The sequence below is a fragment of the Rhea pennata genome, chromosome 8 (assembly GCF_028389875.1).
Source record: "Rhea pennata isolate bPtePen1 chromosome 8, bPtePen1.pri, whole genome shotgun sequence".
NCBI classification, from domain to species: domain Eukaryota; kingdom Metazoa; phylum Chordata; class Aves; order Rheiformes; family Rheidae; genus Rhea; species Rhea pennata.
The window spans coordinates 31523026-31549654 of record NC_084670.1 but is presented as its reverse complement, the minus strand read 5'-3'; the positions used below and the strand labels follow the sequence as shown (position 1 = coordinate 31549654).

Here is a 26629-nt window from a genome sequence, read left to right as displayed (position 1 = left end):
TCATTGACACAGGCATTAAGTGACAACTGGTTGGGCCCCACCACTCTGATACAAGTGAGAAGCTGCTAAACCAAGCATCACGCAAAGAGGTGAATGGAAGGATCCAGTTTATTGCAGCCAGCCTTGGTTCTCTGGCAATCCCTGTCATCTCCCTTTGTCGTTTCCATTTGTGTGATCTCTACCTTAAGCAATGTAGCTGGGTTTGTAGGTGAACTAGATGCAGTTGCCTCAAGTTTGATGGACTTGAAAGGACTTTCCTCCGGAAAGAAGTGCAGGGAGGGTCCTGGTGTGGTATTGCAGTTTGTGATGAGCAGTGCAGTGATGCAGGAGACACAGCACCTCCAGAGAGCATCCAGGGCTTTTGCACTCACTCTCCCACCTCACCTGACATCTTTTTTCTCCTTTCCTCTTCAGCATATTGTATGCACGGGCAGGCTGCGATGGTATCCAGACCCCTCCGTCATTCACTGCATCCAGTCATGCGAGGTAAGCTCCCCCCTTTTCCAAGCATGAGTAGCTTGCTTGTTGCATGAGAGCTCCCAGCAATTCAGACTCACTCCAGCACGAAGGTGGAGCTGGACAGCTTTGAGTTAGTTCACTCTGAGCTGGGCCAGGGCTTGCTGGCTGAGCAGAGAGACCAGAACAAGCATACTTGGGAAAGTGCAGCGATGACAAGTTGGATTTTCAGAGCTGCCATATACTGCCAAGACATCACAGAGGGTGGAGGAAACTCCACGGGTACAGGCAGTGCAGGCATGCTGAGTGTTAGAGGGAGAACAGCCAGATCTCAGCCAGGGATTTCCAGATACCACAGATTTTCACATGTGATTCCTGGCACTCTGGCCTCTGACTGCCCACAGCCCCTGTGTAATGAAAGAGTAATTAGGTCTGGGGTTAGTAGGACAGACTCCTGAAGCTGATTTGGGCTTCCCTGAAGTTTGAGGATGTTTTAGATCAGAAGTTCAATGGGAATGCACGGAAGTTTTCTCTTTTTTTTTCTGAAACTCCTATTTTGGAAGAAAATTGAGAGTCAGCTCTTTTACTGTACCCTTTATCTCCAACATGCTCAGTGTCAGTAAGAGAAGCATGTAATTCTGCAGTCCACGTGCAAAGCTAACAGAGAAATGCAAATGAATGAGATGAAGGAATGATCAAAGGTAAAGATACTTGCCCATTCAAACCCATCTGTGGGCCACAGTCCTGCAGGAAGGGATTGGATTAGTAACTAGTTGGAGTGGAGCATGGCTGAGGGGTCGGCAGGGTGTTACTGGCTTAGAAGGTGGCATGGTGGTGAATGCCGTTTCCATATCTTGCTCTGAGTGTACAGTACAGAAGCCAGGATGAGGCTGGGGAATGAGATTGCAATGCACTGCTAAGCTGCAGAATTGGGCCAGGTCCTCATAACGTATTTCCTTGCTTGTGCACTTCTTCCTGGCTGAGTCAGGAAGAATGTTCTAGCAAAGGATTTCACTGGCAAGGGGTATCCCCAAAAAGCATGTGCTGACTCCAAGCCTGAATATTTCCTTAACCAGAACCACAGTTCTAGAGTAATACTGATCCAGAAGAGCCCTGTGTGATTCACACATCCAATCAAAACAACTAGGATTTCCAGCATCGTATATACAAAACAAACCACTCCTGAAGAATCTGCAGACAAAGAATTCTTTGCAGAAATTGGTTAGCCACTCATTTCATTTTGAGTAATGACCAGGCACGAGAAAATAATAGGCAGCTTGGAGTCAGTTCGCAAAGGAAAGAAAAAATAGACAGTCTTTGTCGAACACTGCTTGTTATTATGATTGAGGGTAAAAAGAAAAGGGGAGGGGAAGGGAATTTTGGAATGTTGTATGCTAAAACTTTGGGATTTTTACCAAAAAGGAAAATGTAAATTAAGTTTGCACACCAAAAATAGCATTGGGTTTTGCTCGTATATTTTTTGATACACTCTTTTCTTTGCAAATGATTGGTTTTGTTCACCGGTTTTCCCCAGCTCAGGTCTTTGTCAACTGAAGTGTGGATCAAAGGGCAATGTATATGACAACACGTGATTGTGTGATTTGAATTTTGCAAGGAGCAGGGGGCATGTCCACAGGAAGGAAGTGTTATGGTCCAGCAGACCATGCAGCAGAATTACTTCTTAGCTTTGGTGGATATGTTGTATGTACCCACCATAATCCATGGGCTCCAAAAATAGGGGAATAGTCTGCTACGTGCTACAGACGTTTGGTGGTTGAGTACCAGAGCTTAGCAATGGATCCTGCATTGTCATGGGAGCGCTGTCTTTCTACAGCATAGTCTTTAGCACAGCTCAAAGGCAATGGATTTGAAGCAGTTCACATCAGCTGTGACCTTCTCTTTGGCTGTCCAGCTAGCAAGCAGGTCAAACTGAATGAACAGAGGTGCCTCTTTAGGCAACAGGCTACTCCCCCGCACATCTCTGTGAGCTGATCCTTCCAGAAAGAAGTAGACTTTATGTGATGTGCTCCTTGCTTCCTTCCCATATGGCTCAGGTGAGAGAGAAAGAAGACACAGTCTCAGCATGAATCTGTGTCTTCAGCAAGATACCCCACAGGGAAGGATGAAAAAATGCCAGATTGTGTGTTTTGTGTGTGTGTGTGTGTGTGAGAGAGAGAGAGAGAGAGAGCGAGCATGCAAGCGAGTGTGCAGCTATGTGAAATCCTAGCATCTCACATTGTCACTGTGTTGTCATTAGCCACCTAAATGTACTCAGGGTGAACACCAGTCCCCATCTACTTTTAGAAAACAATTACAGACAACTGTCTTAGCCCACAGGAAGTTAAGCAAGCCAAAATTTTGGAATGTCCTAACAGAAGATGGGGAATCCATGCTCTTCATCACCCTTGTAGACTTTTCTACACCTTTTCTGCTTTCAATTATGTCTATCAGCAGGAATAGCAGGAATGACCAAGCATCCTTGTTCTGCAGATCTCTCTCCTGACAGGACCTAGGAATGTATCTGTCATTTCTGCAGTTGCATCAGCTTGGCAGCTCAGAGATATCCTGAGGTCAGCAAGTACACCCAGATCTTTCTCTAGCTCTTTTATTTCCAGCTGATGAACTCCAAGCTAACAGCAGATGTTTTACTATCAGTACTCCAGTGCTTACCCTTCAATTTTATACAAATAAACGTCATCCTGTTTTTCTCCCTAGTCCTTCAGGTCAACTAATGATTTGTCAGATATCCTGATCCTCCACTGTGGAACAATGTCTCTTTCCTTTGGCTCATGAGCAATTTCATCAGCACAATCCTACTCTTAAGGTCACAGCCACTCACCATAATACTAAACAAGATCGAGCTTCAGATTGTTCCTTCCAGCCTGATCCTTCCTTTTTTGAAAAAGTCTGCAGCCACTTCCTCCCTCATTCCTTCTCCACACTTCTCACATATTTGTCTTTAAATATTCTTTTCATTGGGTTTTCTTCTACAATCTTGCATGCTGTTCAGGTTGGCCTAAAAAGCCAAGTTTGCTAGATGACTTCCCCTCTATATTTTTTTTATTATTATTATTTAGAATAGTCATTCTCTGACCATAAAGAATAACTCATACCAAAACAACTCATTCAAAGTATTACACTTGGAGCTGCTGTTTGGCACTGGAGGGAAGGGAGGTATTACCAGTCCCCCTGGTCTAACCACAGGAAATGCCCTGAGTTTTGTTTCCACTTCGTCTGTGCTCACTTTTGTCCCCATACACTCATTCCCCTAGCTATCCTGCCTTCAACCTTGTGACCAAAAGCATGGTAGTTCTTGAAAGCTGTTTCATTTGAGTGCCAGTCTCTTGGGGGATGTGGAGACATCAGACAGAGCAGGATGTGGAGAATCACAGAATTGCAGAACGCCAGAATGGTTGAGGTTGGAAGGGACCTCTGGAGATCCTCTAGTCCAACCTCCCTGCTCACTCAGGGTCACCTAAAGCGTGTCGCACAGGACTGTGTCCAGGCAAATTTTGAATATCTCTAGAGAAGGTGACTGCACAGCCTCTCTGGGCAACCTGTTCCAATGCTCTGTCACCCACCAGTAAAGAAGTTTTTCTTCACATTCAGATGGAAGGAAAGAAGAGAAGGCATAGAATATAACCTCTAATCTGTTCTTGCTCCATGAGCCTCCCCCATCTCCTTTCCTTGTTCTCTTCTTTTATCTGCATCAGGAATGTTTTGCTTTAATAACCCCTGCTGGATCTGGCTTGGTTCAGCTTGACTTGCCAGCTGTGTCTCTTAGTCCCAAATTCACAGTCCCTCATTTCACATTAATCCCTCAATGGAGGCAGTCTGTGCTGTGCAGTGAGCAGAGAAACGCTGTTCCAATGGACTGCAGGTCATCTAAGGTCTAAGTCACCTTTTGGGGATGCTGTTGTCTCTCTATTGACAGCAGAGAGCGTGTTGGATGAGGAAGCTTTCTCATCTGGACACCTCAGGGGAACAACCATGTGTAAGAGAAATCTAGGCCTCTTGACTCCTCTTACAGTCTGTCCCTGGAGGAGTCACTTTAGGCTCGGGTGTGGGAACACTAGCCAAGCTCAGCCTCCAACCTACCCAGCCCCAGATGGAGCCCTGCCTCACAAATCTCCTGCTGGAAATTTCAGATCACTATGCAATGACATTAGAGAAATTCTCACTCATCTTTATCATACACTGGCGGTGGATCAGTCTGCCTGCTCATCTCTTTCTCTCTCCTCTCCCCACCTCCCTTCTCTTTCCATTAATCTTGTCGTCCATCTGCCTCCTGATCTCTCGCTATGCCTTGCCAAGTTCCCCATTCCCAGAGTGTGGAGGCACGTAGTTCAGCGGATGAAGGAGGGAGGGATGAAAAGCATTCCAGAAGCTCATCGGGAATACGAGTTACTGCCGAGTGTGCTTCACGTCTCAACGGCTAGCGGAACATCTCATCCCATGCCATCAGTAGAAAAACAGATGGCAGCAAGGCGCAGTGAAAGGAGAGGGCATGCAGAAAGGAATTGGGGCTGGGTGGAGAGGGGAATGGAGCAACAGAGAAATCCCTTCTCCCTCCCTAAGATCTGAGAAGAGATAGTAATGGTCCTGATGTTCTACTTGTCAGCTTAGGAAGGCGTTTGCAATCTCTGAGGCAGGTCTCCCAAGCCGTAAGTCGGTGACAAGCTTTCATCCACACTCCTCCTGTGGCCAAGAGCAAGGGATAGCTGAAGTGAGAGTGTTGCCTACAGAGGAGGAGAGAGCATGTACAGAGATCCAGGCTACAAGTTACTGCAAGCTACTTGCTTAGCCTGTTCCTGCCATGGTTTAAAATGGTCCATGTAGTGGCTGTCTGAATGTGGCCAGTATCAGCTGCTACCAGCTGTTATAGTGCCTCTCCTAGGCTGTGCCACTCTCCAGATCTGTCCCATTTCTTCCACTCTCTTCTCACACTGTAGTTTAGTTGATAAAGATTACTTATTTCATTATCATCATGTTTATCCAGTGTTACTAACAGGTTGGAGTAACTACCATCATCCTGCTCATACAGAGCAAAGAACACTGGCTGCTTCTGAACAATCAAAGTAGATGTGGGTAGGTTATTCTGGGAAGCCAGTATGCTCAGCAAGCTGCTGCTCCTCATCATTCCTGTTGCTCTTCATCATTGTGTGCAGGTAGCAAAGGGTTCATGGCAAGAGATTCAAAGCAGCATGCTCTGGACAGACCATTAGCAGGTAAAGCTTCATATTGTTATGATTGGAACTGGGCAAGAGCTAAAATAGCTATTGGTCTGTCTCCTACCCTAGCAATTTCTTCCTAATGTGACTCAGTGCTGAATGCAGACTGCCTCTTTTGCTTCCTGGCATATTCCATACCTCCAAGTTGTTGAACTGTCTTCTTCTTGCCAGTGACTAGGCTCGCTCTCATACTTGATTGTGTGTGCTACATTTTCCAGCCTTATTCCTCCCTATCTTTGTCCAAGGCCCAGACAAGGTGCCCCTTGTTTCCTTCTGTCATGTCATTAGTGGGTCTGGAGAAACACGGAGAGTGCTGGTGATAACCAGGAGGAAAGTTCCCAATCTACAACTAGGGCCTGTGCATGAAGCAACTGATACATGGTTACAGCTCCTCCAAAATCAATCCTTGGCACCTCCTTCTCACCCCAACCTGTCAGTGTTAGTAGAGCAGGCAACTTTTATTGCTCATTTCCATGTCTGAAAGCAATAGCAGCAGGACTGCGTGTGCGTGAGAAGCTTCCCTGTGTTCACTCATGTGTGGCATTTCTCTAAGGTTAGTAGTAGATACTAGCCATATTTCAATCCTCTAATCCAAGACATCTGCAGCTGCATTCCACATGCTCTTTCAGATCATTGCCTTGCTTTCATCATCCTCTCCTCCTTATCCCACTCCCCCTCCTCGCTCCTCTCTTCCACTTGTCTTATATGTATCCCAGACATAGGCCTTAGGTAGCCAACCAGTGACTCATGCTGGCCATAGAGGCACACGTGCTCAGTTGGCAGCCTGCAGCTCCTCTGGAAAGGACAGGCTACAGGCAGCTTCCCTGATTCAAATCTCAGAGCTGAAGTATGGGGAATTTGTGTGCGTCCATGGTCCTGTGGTGACCCTCCAAGCTTTCTGGTGGCAGGGCAACATGGTAGATTGAAGTGGCCTGGCTTCTGTTACAGAGGCGCTGTCCCCTGCCAAGAAACTCTGGTAGCCTTTGAACTGAGTTGGCTGCTGTACTACCTTCTCTGGTTGAGTTTGGCTTTGTTTTCATTCCCTGTGAGCCGCCCTGCCTGTGTGCTAGGGGAACATCCAGATACTCCGGCATGAGATCACTGCCTCACACCCTGGGTAAAGAGAGGACATAACATAAAAATGTCACTAGCATGAACTTGTGGGAATTTCTCAGGTCTTCCCTGCATGAAGACAAGGTCTAGCTGCCTTTATGTATGCTTCTGGTCATGTTATCATAACTGTAAAATACAAATCCACTTTCTGTTTTGTGGTTTTCCTAGATAATTACTATGGAAATGATAAAAAGGGGATTGAAGCACGTCTGTGGTTAAAAGTTGTTCAAGAGTTGGTCAAGGACCATCTACAGCCCTTCCCACTAACATGCACAAAACCCTCTCTTGGCATGTCTGTGGCCTATGTCCAGTATTTGTCAGACATAATTAACCCCTTTGAAACCATCTACAATAGTAGCAGTGGGAAGTCTCATCTAAAATTAGAGTCCCACTGTGCTTTAGTGTTGCCAAGGTGTTGTGATAGGAGGCTAGCTCGCTTTCCTACTCAAAAGACTGGGGCCTGGGACCAGCTGTAAGGAGCTGCCTCTGCTCGTCAGCATCAGTAAGGCTGCAGCACAGGCCAAAAGTTGAATTTTGTTAAATTGCAGCTGGGATAGAAAATTGGGTGTGGAGGCCTCTGCCAAGGTGACAGCATCAGCTCAACCTGTCTGCTTTGTGGCTCCATCTCTGTGAAAGATTAAATCTAAAGGTGATGATCAGTGATGTCTTGCGGCAGATTGGGGCAAAAATTCAGTCTCTTTGTGGCTGACTGCAGGCGGAGGTAACTGTAAGATAGGGGCAGTATGCGTAGATGTGAGTAGGCATCTATAATATGAGAACAGAAGAGTAAGATGCAGAGTGTGGTAAATGCAATCACTGTCCATGCCTCAAAAACCTGCAAAGCCCTTCCTGCGCTGTGCTCTAGCTAAAAGAGCGATGATAGTAGGAAGTGCTTGTTACTACATCACCTGCAACATCTTAACCAGGAGAAGCCCTCAGGACGGGTAGTTGTCTAGCCAGCCTTGCCTACTTTATTGTCGCTCCTCCCAGACCCAAGGGGCTGTAGTTTTGTATCATGGCAAAGCTCAGCCCACGAAACCAGGCAGAAGTGTGACCCTGGTGGGATGGTTCACACTGAGAAATCCTCTTCGATTCTCCATGGGCTGAAGACGATGAGGACTACAAGCACCCCAGTTTCTCCAAGGAGACTCTCTAGAGCAACCAGGAATCTCAGCATGGCCAGAATTTAAAGACACCCTCTTATGGTGTTCATGTCATCACTATTTCACCTCTAATCTCCTGTCTCCATCACAGCATTTTGTGACACCTTTATTCAGTCTGCACTCTTCCTCTTCCACCTGACTTTGAAAATGTGAAGAGGATCCCACTGGATGTTACTGCTGTTCTTGTAAGCAGGCAAGAAGCAGACCATGCAATTGCAGTTCCTTCAGGGGTCCCACCAAAGTGAAAGCCTACAAATCCATAAGATTCAAGTGACCAAACATGGCTCAGTGTGTTGTTGCCCTAGACTTTGGTAAATTCACATCTTGGATAGTGCAGGCACTGTTGGTCTCCACATCTTAAGAGGACATAGCAGAGTTAGAGAAAAGCTATTAAAATGATTAAGGGGACACTGCAACTGCCTTATAAGGAGAACCTAAAAGGGCTGAGACTCTTCAGTTTGGCAAGCAGAAGACTGCTTGTGGTTTACAAAAACATGAATGTACTGGATAAGATGAATGCAGAACTAAGGAGTACTCACTGTGACTGGGATTTGTTTAAAACAGGTAAAAGTAGTTTGTACACAGTAAACACTGAAGTCTGAAATTGGCTGCCATATGAGGCTGCAGAGGTGCATAGTAGCTGTAAGTCCAAAGAGAGATTAAACAAATCAGTGGGCATTAGTGGAACAGATACTAAAAGGAAAAGATAAGGATATACCTCCCACCATGCCGAATGCAGTAACTGTAGATGATAGGGGAGTACAAGGAACACTGACTGCAAATGCTGGTCAGTCTCACTTGTTGTGTACCACCTCTACAGCCGATATTGGAGTTCTGGGCTAGATGGACCATTGCTCTGACCTAGTTGTCATTACTTTTGTTCTTATCCTGGCCCATCTAAGCTGTTATCTAGCTGCAAGCTTGTACTGATAACACTGTGGGATGTGGAAATTTGTGCAGAGAGGACAGCAGTCCAACAGCGTGGTTAGATGTTTGTTACCATCTTGAAGGTATACAGGCCTGTCAAAGGTAGATCTACTTTCACAGGCAGCTACTTGTCTCAGGGCATGTTCTCTTCCCCGTCCCTGAGCTTCCCCCTGGGAAGCAAAGGATACCAAAAACAATGTGCATGTAGTGGGGGCATAGGTTGTTCCTTTCCTAATTGCAGCGTCAGGGTGCCTGGGTGCTACCAGGTCCTGCAGCAGCATCTACCTCCTTGGAATGTGTGGAGGACTGGCTCCAACCAGATTCCCTTCCTAATCCCTTCCCCCCTCATGGAGCAATACTGTTAAACTTGATCTGCAAGGGCGAAGCCTTTCATGAAGGGGAGGCAGAAAACAAGATGGAAAGCTCTGTAAATACCTGCTGGGTATGTTTTCATGCTGCCCTTGTCATGAGTGGGGTAGGCTGGTTAGTGCAAATAGGACTTCAACAGCCAGTGGTGGTGGAGACCTAAAGAGGCAGGTGGGGTTTGGTTGCTTTTCCAGGAAGGACAGAAACAAGGGAATTTGGCTGTGGGTAACAGTGGCACAGAGAAGTGAAATAGTTTGCTTGTTTCTTGAACTGTGAGGGAACAGGGACCAGAAGCAGCAGTCAGCCCCTGCAAGCCATGGCTGTGTCCATCTCCCTCAGGTCTCCCAACCTGTTACTACTTTTCTGCCCTCTGCAGCTCAGTTGCTGTACCTCCATCCTTGCCTGTGTCCTGCTTTCCCCTCTCTCTCAACTAATCACAGGTCTTGCACCCTGTAACACAATCAGAGGGAGTGAAAGGGCACCGAAAATACCCTCTGAAATAAAAATCAATGAGTCTTTTTTGATAGCAAATAAACATTCTCAACCTTAGTCCAGCCAACGGTTCTTCCAACATGAATATTCCTCTTCAGCTCCTTCATCCCTTGTACCTTTTTCTCTTTCTGTTCAAGATCTGTACAAGAACTTGGCAGAAACCAGATACAAGTGGGTCGGGAGGCCCTTTGTGGTTTTCAGGGCTTGTTTTCCATAAACCATTCTATCCTGCAACATACTTTGCACAAGTGTCTTGCCAGGAGATCTAATCCATGGCAAGAGGCAAGCTGCTGAGGGTACTATTGCAGGCTGGTGCTAGTGGCATAGGAAGTTCTGGCTTCTCTCGCATGTACACAACACCAGCCCTGGGAACTGAGAATGCTGGGGACCCACCTCCCAGTGCTACTGTGCATGCCAAGAGTACTATCTACCTACAGTGTCTTCTTGTGCTCTCCTTTGCCTTTCTTTCCTGCTTCTTTTTTTTCCCCTCCCCTTGTCTCTTGTCAGTACTGAGATCAACATGTAGAAAGGATTAGGCTAAGGACCCTGCCATGAGCAGATCATAGACACAGAAGATTTTATAGTCACCACAGAGGCAAAGACCTGCTTTCAGATGGTGTTCATCTACACCATCTTTCCGTCTCTTTCTTCAGTCTTGTTCCTGTAGGCTGTGGCAATGCCCTTTTTGGATTGCTGTTTGCTGAAAGACAGTGTCTCTGAGGAGCGAGACAGAGAAACTGTCAGGGCGGAAGTGGTGCATCCTCATTCAGTAGTTTGAGGTACTACAAACTAACTTCTATAGCAGAGTGGTGTCCAAAACAAATCCTGGCCTAGGACATAGGACCGTTTTCAAACACCATGAAGGCAAGAACCTGCTCTCCCAGAATGGTCCTCTACAGCAGCATTTGAACAGGAGACCAAGCAGTGATTGAACCACTCTGCTCTCATCTGACTTCAGACTCCATTCCTGTCCAAACTCAATCCAGACTAATTCAACTGGGACCCATGTGTATGTAGGTAACCCATGTCCAGGGGAACCTCTTTGTCCTGAAGGCCACCTGAAGCTGCAGCTCCTCCAGACAGCCAACACTGCAATTAGTACCACTGCTGGGAACTGAGTCTTATTTACCTTGGACAGCAGAGTCCAAGTGGTGGCACATGGACTAAAACCAGCCCGCAGGATGCCTCCTTCCATCTTGTTTCCTCTTCCTTCAAAAGAGACTAATTGTTGCTTAGTGGGTGCAGGCCGCACACCTTCTCCTGTCGCTGTGATTGGCCCTGGCAGACTTGGTCGGCAGCAGCCATTTCTGATGGTACATGACTGAAGGTCCCTGGAAGGTGTGTTTGCTGTTGTCTCTCCTGCACAGCTTTGGTTTCTGAGACCAAGTGATCAAGTCCATCTTGGCCTGCGTTAAAAGCACAATTTGGCTTCATTTGTATCAATGCCACTGAAAGCTGGGGCTGATATGTGAACATGGATTATTCTTTCTCAAACAAGAAGTCTTTTTTTCCCTTAGTGATGAATGGGGAGAAGGATGCTGGAGATGGAGCAGACATTCCTGAAGAACTGAGAAAACATGATGAAGGAACTCTGCATACTGAGCTGATAAGTGAGTAGCCCAGGGACACCAGCAAACTCAGAAACAACCAGCATTTCTCCATTTTGCTTTCTGGCCATGTCTGAGGTGATGGTGCAAGTCCATGATTTCTCCAAGCAAGCCATTCCAGCAGCATGTGCCTCCACTGGTCATCCACTATAGTTTAACAGACCACACAGGAACGGCTTGGGGGGGGGGGGCACAGAAGCTGGAAGACACAGAAATAATATATGAAGTCCTGGGCCTGTAGGAATTTATTTGTTTCCTCCTCTTTAGGCTACTCGGTCCCAGGTGCCTCTTGCCAAATTTCTAAAGCTCTCTTCCCTCAAGCTGTGCTCACCTGGCCTCCCTCAGTGCAGTGGGCCAGGTAGTTAGCTTACTGCTCAGGGTAGCTCAGGGCACTGAGGCATCCCAAAGCACTTTTTGACCAGAAGCCAGCACTGTTCCCTCTCTGCCCCCTCTGTGTTTTTCAGAGCTGATTTCCTCTTTGCATGCCAGAGAGCCTCAGGAAGGAGAGAGGGAAAGTGAATGTGCTGGGGTGTTGGGGGTGGTGGTGGAAATAATAAAATAATAGACACACTGCAACAGAGAGAAGGCCAAGAAAAATATTTAATCCAAACAATGAACATTGTCGTTTCCTCCCACAGTCTGCATTCCCAGTCAACTTCCCTGGGCAAGCAGGAGGAGCCAAGAATTGCCGGGCTCTCTGCCTCACCAGTGTGTATGTGTGCATGTGTGTGCATGTGTGTGCGTGTGTATGTATAAGGAAAGTGTCCTAGGGACACTGTGCTGTAGCATCACTTTAACTAGCTCCTGCAATGTCTGCAGCTGAAGGGATTGAAACAAGCTCAGTTTTCTAAAGGGAAGCAGTGGTTTGGAAAGATGTTGAAGAGAAAGGAACAGAAAGATGGAGGGGGAATTTTCACATACCAAGCCAGGATGTTGGGGCAGTGGATGCACTGGGGTTTTAACTGAATCAGACCTTCAACAAGGACTTGGGTAGTTTTCGTGTCCTGCCAGGAACATGCTAGAATAACTTACACTTTTTGAAATATTCTGGCTAGTGAATGATATGGGGTGGAAAGGAAGGGCATGCAGTCAGGACAAGCTGTCCTTTTTTCCTACTGCTGGCAAAGGGGTATCACAGCCTCTTCATGCTTCCTTTTATCGTTGTCCCTCTGCAGAAGACTGCCCCCCAAGCCTGCTCCACCCCACAACATGCAACGACAGCACATACATGCTTTGCGCCTGGGCTGCTGCTTCTCCTGCCAGCCTCAGATCCTTTAGACCTGTGGCTGTACCTAGTACTGGAAGCTGCTTCAGGTATACGTCCTCAAGTCCTCTGGTCTCCTAGTCCCCTGCACTATTGTGGTACGGGGTGCAAAGGCTGTCAGAGTGACTTGGGAGTGGGCCTTGATTTGGGCTGACCTCTCAAATGGCATCAATTGTCTGCAGTTTCCAGCTGTGTTACCTGCCAGCCAGGCTCTGGCTGTTGCTAGTTTCTTGTTCCTGGTGCTGAGCACGCACTGCTCTCTTTTGAGGCTTGCTGGATGTGGATGAGGAGAAGAGTTGGTGTGGATGGGCAGGATGAGGGGTTAATTAGTGTTGAACTATCTCAAAGGGTTTCTGGCTATCAACCTGCAGCTGTTGCTGCTCTGTTGGTCCCCCCTGTCCAGCCGTATATTGAACGGATCGGCAGGAGTTTACTCTTACCCTGCTTCTGATGAAGGCCTTGCCAATGCAGTGGGGCCAGGAAGGCCGCAGCACTCAGGAAAGGGATGCCTCTCCCCAGCAGAGCTTTATCGCCCAGCCATGTGCCTTTCTCCCTTGCTGCACCATATCTCTGTAGAGCCCCTTCCATGTTCTTCAACTGATCTTTCAGCCAAAGTTTTGAGAGCCACTAATCACTTAGAGAAGAGCAGAAAGAATAGCGGCGAAGCTTCTGCAACAGGTGTGGATGTGATCATGTAGGAACAGCAGCCTTTCTGGGCTGGTACCTGCCCATCTCCAGTGCTGAACTGATGTTTCCCCCCGTTCCTCTGTGGTTGCTTTGAAAGTTACAGCTGATGAGGACAAAAAAAACTGTGTGTGATCAGCTGCAGGGTCTCACATGGTCATTTGAGTACACAAAGGGTTTGACCAGCCACATCTGAGATCTCAAACATCAAAGCCCAAAATACTGATGCCCAAAGGGAAAGATGCAGGGGCAACAAAATTCTTGCTGACTTAGAAACAACATAAAGCAAAACTACGTGCTCTCCTTGGATGGGATAAGCATTGAAGGGAATACCATCACAAAGCCCAGGACACGCGCAGCCTCCTGAACGCTTGGGAAGACGTGTTGCCTAATAAGTCTGGACTTGATCCCCTGAAACTGGGATCTGGGCTTTCTCTAGCTATAGACAAATTGAAATCGCAAGCACTTTCCATCCCACTCGGGAGCACAGAAGCAGACTTTCAGCTGGAGCGAGGAAGGAATTCTCCCCTCTTGCTGGAGTAAAGTTACATAATTGGCCAGGTGCATATTGGGTTTTTTTTTTTTTTTTCACCTTCCTCCAAAGCATCTGGAATGGGTCATTGCCAAAAGCAAGCTACTGGGCCTTCAGATCTGTTCAACTAGTGCAAAACCTGCATTCCTAAGAAATAATGTTCATCAAGTGACTGTGACACAGCATCAAAATATGTGTGATACTTATATCACTTGTGATCTATTCTTCATACTCAACTGCCTTCCCAAAATCCATCTTCTCTGGCTGTCTTGCTTACCTCCTTTCCCCTGCTGTGTCACACCCTTTTAAGTTCTTTCATAGTGAATCAGCCTATATATAGGGTGGTTTGAAAAATGTATTGGGATGCTGCGCACCTCAGCAGTGACACTAGGAGAAAGAGAATTCAAGAAGCAACCCTGGGACCTGGGATGATCCCCCACGTTGCTGGACTATGTAAAAGGCTTGGGAAGGGGCCAGTGCACAAGGAGAGAGCCAGCAAGCTCAGCCCTGGCTTTGAGGGATCTGCAGAGACAGTGGAAAAAGTTGTGTACAAAATATTGCTCCCTGCACAGCATCTCCTGGGAGCCGTGAGTGAAACGACGCAGCAAAACACTCTGAAATGCTTCTGCCCAGGAAATCGCACAGTCTAAACAGGCAGTATGCACCCGCATGCGGAGCCTAGCAGGCTGCAATGCAGCTCCGGGACTTGAATGATCTTTTCTCAGATTCCACTTTATCCTGCAATATTTTTCCCTCTCCCTCCCACCCCCCATTTTTTCATCCATACCTATTCCCAGTTTTGAGAGTGTGGGGTTTTTTTTTTAGCCTATTTAAATTGCCAAGCATTTTATTCAGAGTTACTATTTTTAATTATGGTGGCGCAAATGTCAGGCCCCACGGTGCCAGATGCTGTACCGCCACAGGCTAACACATGCCCTAGTGAAGCTGCTGTCTGAATAAACAAGGAAGACGAATGGCAAGAGCGGGGAAATTAGCTGACGCAGTCCGGCTCACTGGCTGGCTCCAGCAGTCCAGAGGTGTCATGCACCCTAGCTGAGAAGCTCCATATCGCTAATTCAGTGTGAAGCAGTTACAGCAATTACCTTAGTCACTTTTTCCCATTTTATACAAGCTATTTGAATCAATCCTTTTTTTTCCCAAGGCTGGCGATTGAAACTCAGCTGGTCATTTTCCTGGATTACATGCACTTGCCTTCACCTGGCTGCATTTGCCTTTCCACATTTTTTCCAGATCTGCATTTTTTTTTCCTGCCAGCATCTTAAAATTTTGTCAAATGTTTCTTTGAGTCACTGACATGAGCAAACTTCCCTTCTCCCACCACTGGCATTGCTTTCTATGCATCCTAATTTAGAGTCACATGACTCAAACGTAGTCTGAAAAAAGGCTGTGTGCATCTTTTGCACTGCACTGGAAATAGCTGTTCATGCAGCTGGTGTCCTCCTCTGCCTTGCCTCTTGCAAAACCAAAGTGAGACGGATACAAGTATGACCAAATGAACATCAAAGCCCACACCTGTGCCCTCATAAATGAAGGTCGATCCACCAGCATCTTAGTTTTCTCTTTCTGTTTATAAAGCCTGAAAGCAACTGGAGGTCCTTGAGAAACCAAACCAATAGGATTCACTTTATCTTCCTTGGAAAACTACTGAGAGGTGCAGCTCCTTGCTAACCCAACTCTGCTAGCCTTGAGTTGTTTCAAGCCCATGTAAGTAATGAAATTCTCCTACCTCATCAAGAAGCAGATTTGCAGCCCTCTCATAGGATAAAAAGTACCAGCTGTTGTGGCAGTGCAAGAGCCACATCACTGGGTTACGGAGAAGCAGAAGAGCTTGCAGTGCTAGCTACAGCTTGGCTGTCCTTCCTTCCTAGCCCTGCTGTGCTCCCAAGCCCCTTCACTTTTTCATGCTTGGGCTCTTTCACAGGGGGTTATCCTGACCCAGGATGCTCCTGAAGTGTTTGATTCCAGTGGAGACAGGAAGGGAGAGGAAGAGACATCACCCTGAGTGATACACAAATGCCGTGGGTCTCTCACTGCCCTGGCTGGCCTGCTGCGCTCTCTAGATTAGCCCAGAACCCTGTGGATCGTGTATGAGAGGGTCTGGATAGCTTGGTACGGCTGTTTTGGAGATGAGCTGCTGTTACAATGACAGCAGCAGACTGAGAACAGAATGTGAAAAAAGATCTCAGCTCAGGCCTGCAGTGGGTAAGCATGGTCGTGGGCCTTGAGCAGCGCCAGTCTGACCTGTACCATGCTGAGGCCAGGGCTGCCTCATGCCCTGAGACCTGATGGCAGTAGTAAGACCAGAGGGAACAGGACTGGAAACAGGACCTGCCCCCTCGATCTAGATGTAGAGCCTCAGCTCAGGAGAGGTGGTTGAGACAGCTGTGGGGAGCCTGGGTGGCTGCGCAGAGCAGAGCCATCGGTCCCCAAACCATGCATCTGGCTCTCCTGAGCCTCGAGACCAATTAGTCATTTTCTGTTTTTCCCTCATATGTTTTTCCAATGTAATTTGGAGCATGAGTTGTTAAGTTTCCCCAACAAGTGTTACCATAGGAGCCTGTATTTGTTTAGGGTGGGGTACGGGCTCTGGCGGGTTGAGGGGAGGGGGCAATTAACCCTAATAGGTGTAGCGAGAAAGCGAGAGCCACTTGTTCTCAGTCCTGTCCCTGTCTCTGTCCTCCCCCCACCTTGCGCACAAGACACGATCTGGAAATCATTTCAGACCTGTGCAGCCGGGACAGGCAATCCTCCGCAATAATTATATGGAAACTACAGAAGAAGTGGGTTTTGTTTTGCCAGTGAGTCATGACATATGGAGCAAAGCTCAAGGAAAAACTCCACCGTATGGAATGCTGCAAAAGCAAATCACACCCAGAGCGCTTTCCCCGCCAGCGGCCGGGTGAGCCCCCGGCCAGTCCCCTGCCATCAACCCCCTGTACCTGCCAGCTCCGGCCTGGCTCCGCGGGGACCCCGGCCAGCCGCGATGGCATGCAGAGCTGCTTCGCAGCTCAAATGAAGGCCTTCCTCACTCACGGTTATTTAGGACCTGTTGGCAGTTTTCACTGCGAGAGGAGTGTTAACTCTGTCATCTTGATGATATTCCAGTGTGGGGAATTACACCCTGACATCCTCTAGTCTTCAAATAGAAAAAAGTGACCCTAATGGGCCCCAGTGCTGGGGCTTGGCTCAGCCCTTCCAGCTCCCTTCAGCAGTAGCTCAGAAGGCAGCCTCTGGCAAGTCACTAAGCTCCTCTTCCTCAGTTTCCCCACGTGAGAAATGGCACTGATCTTCCTCTGCTTTGCTGAGGGCTTGCAAGAGCTAACAGCTTCTGCAAGGTGAGAGCCCCTATGCAGACAGTACTTTTCTCTGGGTTGTCCTGATTTGCACACGTGGCACCAGAATAAGCTTTGTAAAGGACTTTGCTTCGAGCCTTTGTGTGTCTTCCAGAAACTGACCTGTCATCCCACATCCCTCAGGAGCTCAGGTGCTGCAGTTCCTGGGGGCATAAAGCTTCTGTGAGCAGTTGTGCAGTGTGAACTGAAGTATCTAGACATTGCCTACATCTGGCCAAGACTTGAGTGTCTAGCTGTACTGCCACTGAGCCCTAGGAAGTAGGTGTCATGGTGAGGGCAATGATTCGTGTCAACTCACTTCCTCTGCCACTGCTTCTTTCTGGATGTTTGAGTGAGTCAAATAGCCTTGCTATGCCTCAGTTTCTCTGCTGTAGAAAGGCTCATCATTTCTTCTTGTGTAAGAAAGGAGAGGCAAATGCAATCTCTCCTTTGATGCTTGGATTTGGCCCAGAGACTGTAGCTGTGACTGTAATATTGCTACCATTGCCAGACTCATTGGTTTGCCATAATCCGTGTTCTTATTTCCTGCCCTTGGTGAAACAGGTTTAGCTCAGCTGGTTAGAGCGTGCTGCTGCTAATGCCAAGGTCACGGGTTCCATCCCTGTATGGACTATGCTGAGGGTTGGACTAGATGACCTCCAGAGGTCCCTTCCAACCTTACCATTCTATGATTCTATGAAACAACAGTGATGTTAATTTGCAGTAGGCCTGTTTCTGGTCCATGTGAGTCATGATGACAAAAGGCTACATCAGTAACCTGGTTTGGCCATAATTTCCTTGTGGCAGTATCACCCATTCTTGCATGTTGGCTTCAGTGTAGTGGATACAGGCCTGTCATGGTATGGTGACCTTTCTCAGTCTGAAGTTCGTTGGCTTAGTGGTGCTACTGGTAAGGGACTTTCAAAGGCAGAGTTCTGGTACATTTTGAGAAGCCCAGTTGTCATTTCAGGCCACCAGATCCAGCAAAATGGAACAGCCACTTTCATGGGCAAAGGGATGGCCAGCTTTCCTCCAGGACCGTTGCTGGTGACAGCAGTCCTTCTGGAGTACGGCCACTGTTTCTGCATCAGCAGCTAACAGCACGGAGCCTAGAGCTAGAGAAGCATTTCATTACTAATCACTCAGTTAATGAATGGCCTTTCCGTTGTGTTAGCACGTTTATTCGTCACTTGGCGGTGCTGATGTATATCTATGATAAATAAACCTGAGTTGCAGATTGTTCCTGACAGTTCATTGCATATGTTTCACATGCAAGTTCTTTAGTTACACCAGTCACACAGCGTTATTTCTCAGCTCTAGTTGGCTGCTTCTCAACCCTAGTTGTTTCTCTTCTCTGACCAGATGACTCATGTAACTAAACAACAATAAAACGGATTTCTGAATGGCTGTTTGTGCCATCTAACATTTCTGGTCAGAAACCTATTCTATTGGAATAGCTTTCTGTTTCCATGTTAGAGCTGAAATAATCAAAGAAAGCTTGTTAATGATGGGCCATTTATTTGAGCTGCACCAAAGCAAGCTGAGCTCTGCAAATTCCTACTGATTCAGGTAGATCCAACAGTGATTCACAGCAGAGCAGCAAAGGGCACTGGGCTGTGCCGTACAAAGAAGATGCACCATTTACAGTCTCAAAGCATACACAACATTAGCATTATTCTGATAATGCAAAATCCTCCATTATGGAGCAAGTGGATTTTTCTGAAGTGGCTGTGCGATTTAGGAGCAGAAGTGCTGTTGACTTTGGTGGGAATTTGTGCTCCTGGACTACCTGCGTACTTTGGAGATGTCTGCTCTGACTTGCAGATGTTCCCAGAACACGAGCGTTAACAGCAACAAATGCTTTTGCAAGTCCTAGGGAATGACTACAGGCATTTGTCTCACTGAATTGTTTCCTGCTTAGCTCTAGGAAGGGCATGCAACCACAGAACTTCATTACACCATCTTTATAGAGGGTGGGATCTGGGCCATGAAGAGGAGAAATGAAGAGGGGAGTGGCCATCAGCAAAGATGGAAAGTGACCAAGTTGCCAGTATCTCTGGTTATCAGTAGGCAACTGTCCTCTATTCAATCCGGAGTTGGATTTTGCCTGCAGGGAGCTAGCGCTTAATAAAGATTATTTCTCTAGTGGCCCTCCTCAGCTGGCCTAGAAAAAGCAGTCTTGTAGACCAGTCTGGCAAGGTTTAGCAGAGTTGAGTGTTGCAGCAAGGGCTAGATTCTCTAGAGGCGAGTCTAGAGGAATTTGTGGATATGTCCCTCTTCCTGCATGGTTAGGGCCTGGGCCAGATCAAGAGCATTCTGGAAAAAGCTTAGTCCTTGCAACCAGCACTTGTCAATGTTTGACTCAGCTTAGACACAAGAATTTTTGAGAAATGCTTGACCTTATGAACCTTTCTCGTAATCCAAGGGAGAAAAAGGAGTCCGATGGCTCTGATATTGATCCTCTAACAGGCTCCTTCGTCAATCCTCGTATCAGTCTCTATACTTAGCTGCCCAAGTTGCGTCACAAAGCTCAATTTCAGAGTCAAGCTCTTAAGAAGAAAGAGTGTTGCAGGGAAGAGTTGAGTCAGCTTCTTACAGAGCCCAGTCCTGGCTACACTAGCACAGAGACATGGATTACAGTGGAGCTGCACTTGAGTGGTGTAATGAAGTAGCAGCAAGCGGTGCTGTGCAGAGAAGGTGGTGAACTCACTCCCAGTTGAGTGGCTCTGGACTCCAGGGAGAAGCACTGAGTGGGATGGAGACTTGAACTTCTGGCATTCAGTGTGAGGCCCTTTCTAAAGACATGGATTTGATGTCTCATTTCCTGATGCAGTTCCCTTGGGTAGAGAAAGCTGATCCTTGAGCTACAGCTCTTGTCCTCTTAGCATGAAGTCCTCCATACACACTAACGGGGATATCAGTTTTCTGGTGTTGCTTTGGGTGTTGCTTTGGCTTTGAAGAGGTGGCTGTGCGCTGTGTAACTGGACCCTGCCCTTTATAGTGCTGTCTAAGAGACTTGCTGAGGATCTGGGATCTCTGCTATTGGGATGAACCTTCCACTTTTGAATAATCCTTTCAGCAGCAACTCATTTCTCTGCTTATAGCCTTTCCAAGCAGATGGCTGGTGTGACACCATCAACAATCGGGCATACTGCCAGTATGATGGGGGTGACTGCTGCTCCTCCACACTGTCCTCCAGGAAGGTAAGTGAGCACCTTCTGTGGCACAGGCCAAGATTTAGGATTAAGCATTCACAATTCACTAGTCTCTTTGGCTTTGCTGACCGTGGAAGCAGGCCTACAAGACAGTTCTCCCATGAGTAGAGCACAGATCCATGATTTTAAACCAAAGCCAGCTGAAGCTGATAGACATTGTTTTATTGATTACAGCAGGGTTTAGACCTGGGCCAATAGAACTCAAAGCTCAACCAGGCACCCACTCAGGCTCATGGGATTCCTTCTCATTTAAAATGCAAGTCCTTAGAAAATTACTTCTGTAGGATTTAGTGCTAGTTGTGATGAGTCAGAAGGCACCTTGTTGAATAACTGCACAATCTCAGTGGACTTAAATTTTTTGTTGGTATCCACAAGCCCAGTCTGAACTGTTTTTCCTTTCCAAGTCTCCCAAGGGGAAAAGAGGGAGGAATAATGTAGAGGTAGCAACTTTGAGTTAGAGATGTGCAGACCCTTCTTCATCCCCCATTGCACCCTGCCTTCCCACCTAACTTGCCATTCAGCACACACAGCCCATCCTTCCTAAATGTATCAAAGAGCAAAACAAACCATAGGGCATGAGATAATTTCTCACTGCAAAACTATGTGAATTTGGATCTTCGTGTCTTTGTTATGGAGCTTGAATCATTTTTCCTTTCATCACACACATACACACACAGAAAGGAAAAATAAAATCCTGGGATGATCCAGTTCAGACAGGAGGGAAAAGGCTTTACACCCAAGTGATGAGTGAACTCTCCCCAGTGATATCATGACATCTTGGAGCATGGCATGGCTCTCAGGAGGTCTGAGACATCTTGATCTCTAGCCAGAATAAAGGACAGGATTGTAATGGAAGGTGGAGGAATTCATGTCCCAAAGCTCTCAGGAGACCCTGCCTCAGCTCACATCCCCCTCAGGTCCTAGCTCTCCAGCCATGCCATCCTCCATCACTTTTGCTGTTAAAGCAGATCTAGGAATATGGGTTTCAGACACAAAACAACCAGCTCCAGCCTCTCACTGGTTCAGGCTGTGAAAAATATAATGTGCTTTTACAGTAAGAAAACCTCTTGGCTTTATCCTGGTTTGCATAAAAGCCTCAACTAGAAATTGTTTCCTCAGCTCCTATGGCCCACTGCTAGGCAGTCAACCATGAGCCAGATGCTTTGCTGGTACTTTCTCACCGAGTTCTGCTGCCACCAGTTAAAGCACAGGTGACATAAGATTGCGTGGCATGTACAATTGAGGTAGAGAAAGCAATGAGCGGTGTTATAGCTGAGCCAGGAAGAGTCGAGCCTAGCTTGAAGGATGGGGCCATGGACTGTGATATGGGCAAAGGGTGGCCATCTAAAAAGGATGAAGCTAGACCTGAAATCTAGAGGTATCTTACCACTGCTAGTTCCAGTCCAGAAGCCCATAACCACCATGGGAAATTTCTCCCAAAGTTTTGATATTTGGGGCATAAGCCCTCAGGTTGGCCCTTGACTGAAAAAATTTGCAACACAAGTTACCAGAAAGGAAAAACCCAAAGAGCAAAACTCAGCTTTGTGTCACAGTTAGCACCAGGGGCACCCTGGCTCAAAGTCTGTTTCTCAGTGAGAGTGGAGCATGCTGGTCTCTACACCATCAACCTTGCCGAGGGTGTCAGTCTGTCCATGCAGGGATGGAGAGGAGTTTTTGAGGTAAGGGGTCTTGGTGGGCCAGGAATTTCAAGGCAGAAGCTTGGTCCAGACTTACTTTTACCTTTTGATGCCTCTAGGTGATCCCGTTTGCTGCTGACTGTGACCAAGACGAATGCACCTGCCGTGACCCAGCAGCTGAGGAGAACCAGTAGCGGCGCCACGAAAGGCCTCTCTCGGTGAGGCGAGAACCAGAGGAGCAAAGGGGCAACAACAGGGGCCACTGAGAGGGTTGCAGGACATACAAGGTAGGGTCAGGAGACGTAAGAGGAAGAGCTGGACAGTTGGGAAGACAGCAACGCAGCTGCCCAGCGTCCTGTGGCACCGCATGCAAGAGGAGTGATGGGCACGGCAGGGATGGGGCGAAGCCACCAGGAAGTCGGTGGGCAGAGGACAGATGCATTCACTGCGCTGCCACGGTCCCCTCTCATCACTGCACCTTTCCCCTCAGGCTCCCTCCCAAATCAAACCCGGCAACTGGGGCCCGCCATGCATGTGAGTGGGCTCACCAAGGAGTCTGGCCACTGCTTTGGCCGCGCGCTGGGCTGGGCTCCAAGCCAACAGCTGAGAAGCTGCCACGGACACTTGGTTCTGTTACTGTATTGATGGGTTGCCAATTCTGAGTGTCTGTCTTTGCTCTGAATTTTGTCACTATTCACTCCCCCCTCTCTACTGTATAGGCTTCTTTTAGCAAGGTTGAGGTAGTTGTGATCTCTCTGCAAATATTTAAACTTAATTTTATATATATATATATATACATATATATATATAATATATATATAAATATATATTTTCTTTGCTCTTTATGAAGCTGAGAAAGGATATCCTTTGTCACACACCCATGCTGCTGTGAAGTACAAATCATTGGGAAAAGTGAAGGTAGGGGCAGGAAGAGTAGGGAATTTCCCCTCATTTGCTAAGAGGGAGCTGGAAAGAGGTCAGAAAGAGAAGCCAAACAACTGGACTACAGGAGGAGACAGCTCCCGAGGCACGTGGCTTGCAAGGTGGGACCTTGAGAAGCTCTCAGCAACTGAAAATGCCAAGTTTTGCCTTGTGATTTTCAGGTGCTTTGACTTTCTCTGGTTTGCATCCTGAGACAGGATTTTGAGGCACAGCTGTACCTGAAAAGAAATACTACTGTACCCTTGATTCATTCCAGTAACTGCTGCAGCTTAGGTGAGCATCACTGTGCTGAAGGCCATGACAGATTCGGCCTACTGTTTGTTTGAGAGACCTCTGGGAAGGGTGACGTGTGCATGAGGCCTGCGGCATGGCAGGTAGTAGCAAAGACGCGCCATGGTCCCACTCTCTGCCTTGCTCCCCCTTTTGTTTCAGCTGGTGACAACCCAACTGTGGAGGGCAATGTAGAATAACCGTGTGATGCTCTGAAATGAATGAAGCTGGAAAGCTGGTTTTATTTTGTTTTTCCCCTCCACAGCTCCTTTCCAAACATAAGCCTTCAGCAGTGTGGCCAGCAGCTCTGTGAGGAGATGAGACCCACATCATAGGGAGAAATGGGGCACAGAGGACCTGTCAGGAGACTCTGAGCATCATCTTTTTCCACTGAGCTTCTCCTTATCATCTCTGTCACCGAACCCACACTGCTGGGCTTACAATTGCAGATTATCATGCGTATCTTCCTTCCATAGGTACTGGGTAAAAAGAAGCCCAGCTAGAAACCTTGGGATCCAAAGCTGGTTCTCAAGCATTTGGCTTGGCAGTCTGGATGCAGAGGATAGAGAAGGCACCTGGCTTTGATGGATTTTGGCTGTGCTGGGGTGTCATTGTGTCCGCTTCCAATTCCTCACAGTTGAGTGCTGGGAACAACTCTGCAGCCAGATGTGAGAAATGAAGCAGGCAGAGAAGAAGGCTAGAGAGAAGACAAGGGATAACAGTCAGACTGGGAAAACCCAGCTGGGCCCAGGATGCGCTCTGCAGCCCTCCCGGCTGGGGGTCGAGAGGCCGAGCCTGCCTTGCTCTGTCCCGCACATGCAAGGCCTGCATGCCTGCAGCAGGGGTGAGGCCAGGGGCAGGGTCTGGCCAGCACAGACGGAGAGAGGGTGACACAGTGTGGAGAGACTGGGGATTTTTTTCAAGGCGGCCATCTCATCGTTTGGCTCTTGCTGGTCTTCCCGGATTTTTGTCAGGCATCTCCAAAAGGTATGTTTGGCTAGAGACTAGGAACAGAGACAGAGGCAGCTAGACATCCCACCATGTGCGCATAAACGAGCTGTTTCATCCTTCACCAAGCCCTTTTCCAATCCCGAGATTACCTATGGCTCCTTGGCAGGTCACCTCCCCAAAGGGCACAAAGCTCACCCAAAAAAAGCTTATTCCACCTAGTGCATTTGTTGGGCTGAGCCAGTCCAGGCATAACCGTGGTGGGAGCAAAGAGGCACACCATCCCGCAGCTGAAAGCACTGGTTGTGGCTAAGCCCAGGGGAGGTGCCAGGGCTGTCCAGAGTCCTGTCAGCTTCTCCAAGCCCTGGGAGAGTGGGGGCAAGCAGAAATGAGGGAAGTGGTGGCTGTGGTGGATATGTGGAATGAGGGTGACACTCAGAGGGAGACTGGAGGATTTCAACTACCTGCCTCTTGCCACGTCAAACCCTTCCCTGCCTGACTTCAGCATGAGCTGAGCGCTGGAGCACAAGGCAGGCTATGAACTTGGGAACCTAAGTAGTTAGATGCCAAATTTTCACCCTCTTAGTATGAAAAAAAAAAACCTCATCTCAGTAGTGACGTGCCTAAATGGCCCTTATCACTGGCAGGGTGCAGGGCCACACGCGCTGGTGCAGGGAAGGGGCTGTGAGCAGGCTGGCCCCGAGCTGTGAGCCAGGCCGGGGGCCAGGTGGGCCTGGGGAGAGGGTCGGTGTTGGCTAGGCTGATAGAGATTTGTGCTTCTTGTGAACAGATAGCTTCTACGTACCGAAATATTGTTCTTCTATAGCGACACTGAGCGGTTTTTGTCCCCCTTAGGGTTTTATTCACAACGGAGGCTGCTGCTATTTTTATTTTTTTGTATTTGATAATTATTTTTTATAAAAATCTATGAAAAATAAATAATCTTCTCATCCTCCACCTCTTCTGCCTCATATTGCATGGCTGCTGCAGCAGAAAGGTGCCCAGACTGGGGGGGGTGTGTGTGGGTGTGTGGGGTGTGTGTGTGTGGGTGTGTGTGGGTGTGTGGGGGGGTGTGTGGGTGTGGGGGGTATGGGTGTGGGGGGGTGTGTGTGGGGGTGTGTGTGTATGTGTGTTGGGGTGTGTGTGGGGGGGGGTTTGTGTGGGGGGGTGTGTGTGGGGGGGTGGGGGTGTGTGTGTAGGTGTGGGGGGTGGGGGTGTGTGTGGGTGTGTGTGTGGGGGGGTGTGGGTGGGTGTGTGTGTGGGGGGGGTGGCGGTGTGTGTGTGTGTGTGTGGGGAGGTGGGGTGTGTGTGTGTGTGTGTGTGTGTGTGTGTGTGTGTGTGTGTCAAGGGGTGTGGGGGGGGTGGGGTTTGTGTGGGGGGGTGTGTGTGGGGGGGGTGGGTGTGTGGGTGTGTGTGTGGGTGTATGTGGGTGTGTGTGTGGGGAGGGGTGTGTGTGGGGGTGTGGGTGTGGGTGTGTGTAGGGAGGTGGTTTGATGGCTGCTGGGACCTGCAATCATCTCATGCCCTCCTCTGCCCCAGACTGTGGGTTTCCCAGCTGTTGTCCCGAGAGCTCTCTTTGGCAGTGGCTTTCTTTTGCCGGGGGGGGGGGGGATGGCCAATTCCTGCCATGGTCAAGCCTGCCACACCGGCTGCGCCCCCACGGCGAGCACCTGTCTACAGGCAGGCGCTGGGCCACTGGTGTTGCCATCCCAGCTTGTCCAGGCAGGTTAGTGCCGGCGAGCCGGCAATGCCCAGAGGTGACCATCACAGCCTTTTCCAATTAAATGGGCTTTCACTACTTATGCCACTAAATGATGTGTTTCTGAGCTGTTTTTTTTTTTTTTTTTTTTTTTTTTGTAATTAACCCATCATAAAAGGATGCAAAATGCAGCTCGTTCCGCTCCCCCGTCTATCGAGAGGGCGTTTCTGGCTGCCACGCGCGTGCCACCCAGAGGCAGCGCCTCCTCTCCCGCCTCACTTTTGCACAGCAGGGGAGAGGGTCTCCTCACTTCCAACTGATGTGTTTTCCATCACTGGGGGGTTTCTCGGTTTCCAGCCTATGTTTCCTTTTTAAAGACAGTTTAGCCTCAGCAAATAAAATAGCCCTGACAGTGCGTCCCTCTCCCCCCCCCCCCAATTTTGGGGTCATTTCAAGCCTCTCCCCTTGCCGGACCAGGGGTGCTCTGAACGATGGCTCAGGGCACATGCCACAGCCGGCCAGTAGTGCCCGGCCCGTGCGGGAGCCCGCTCTAACAGCTCTTACCTGCGCTGGCGCGCGGGGCCTCTCCCGGAGGCCCTGTGCTGTTTCACAGCTCACCGGCGGGATTTTAAAAGGCCAAAACTGTGCTAGAAGCTATTTATCTTTCCTTTGCCACACTCCTCCTTTCCAAATGGTGGAGAAGGTGAGTCACGGCTGAGCGAGCGGAAAG

The 26629-nt window shown here is 48.3% G+C and overlaps 1 protein-coding gene across 1 annotated transcript in view; it reads left to right on the top strand.

Annotated features, from left to right (window-relative positions):
* Positions 1-22533, top strand: part of PAPPA2 (pappalysin 2) — a 113307-nt gene extending 90774 nt beyond the window's left edge. Inside the window, exons 20-22 of the mRNA XM_062580916.1 lie at positions 415-486; positions 20293-20391; positions 22160-22533. Coding sequence (XP_062436900.1) covers positions 415-486; positions 20293-20391; positions 22160-22234 — 246 coding nt within the window. The 3' untranslated portion in view covers positions 22235-22533. The remainder of the gene's footprint in view (positions 1-414; positions 487-20292; positions 20392-22159) is intronic.
* The last annotated feature ends 4096 nt before the right edge of the window (positions 22534-26629 follow it).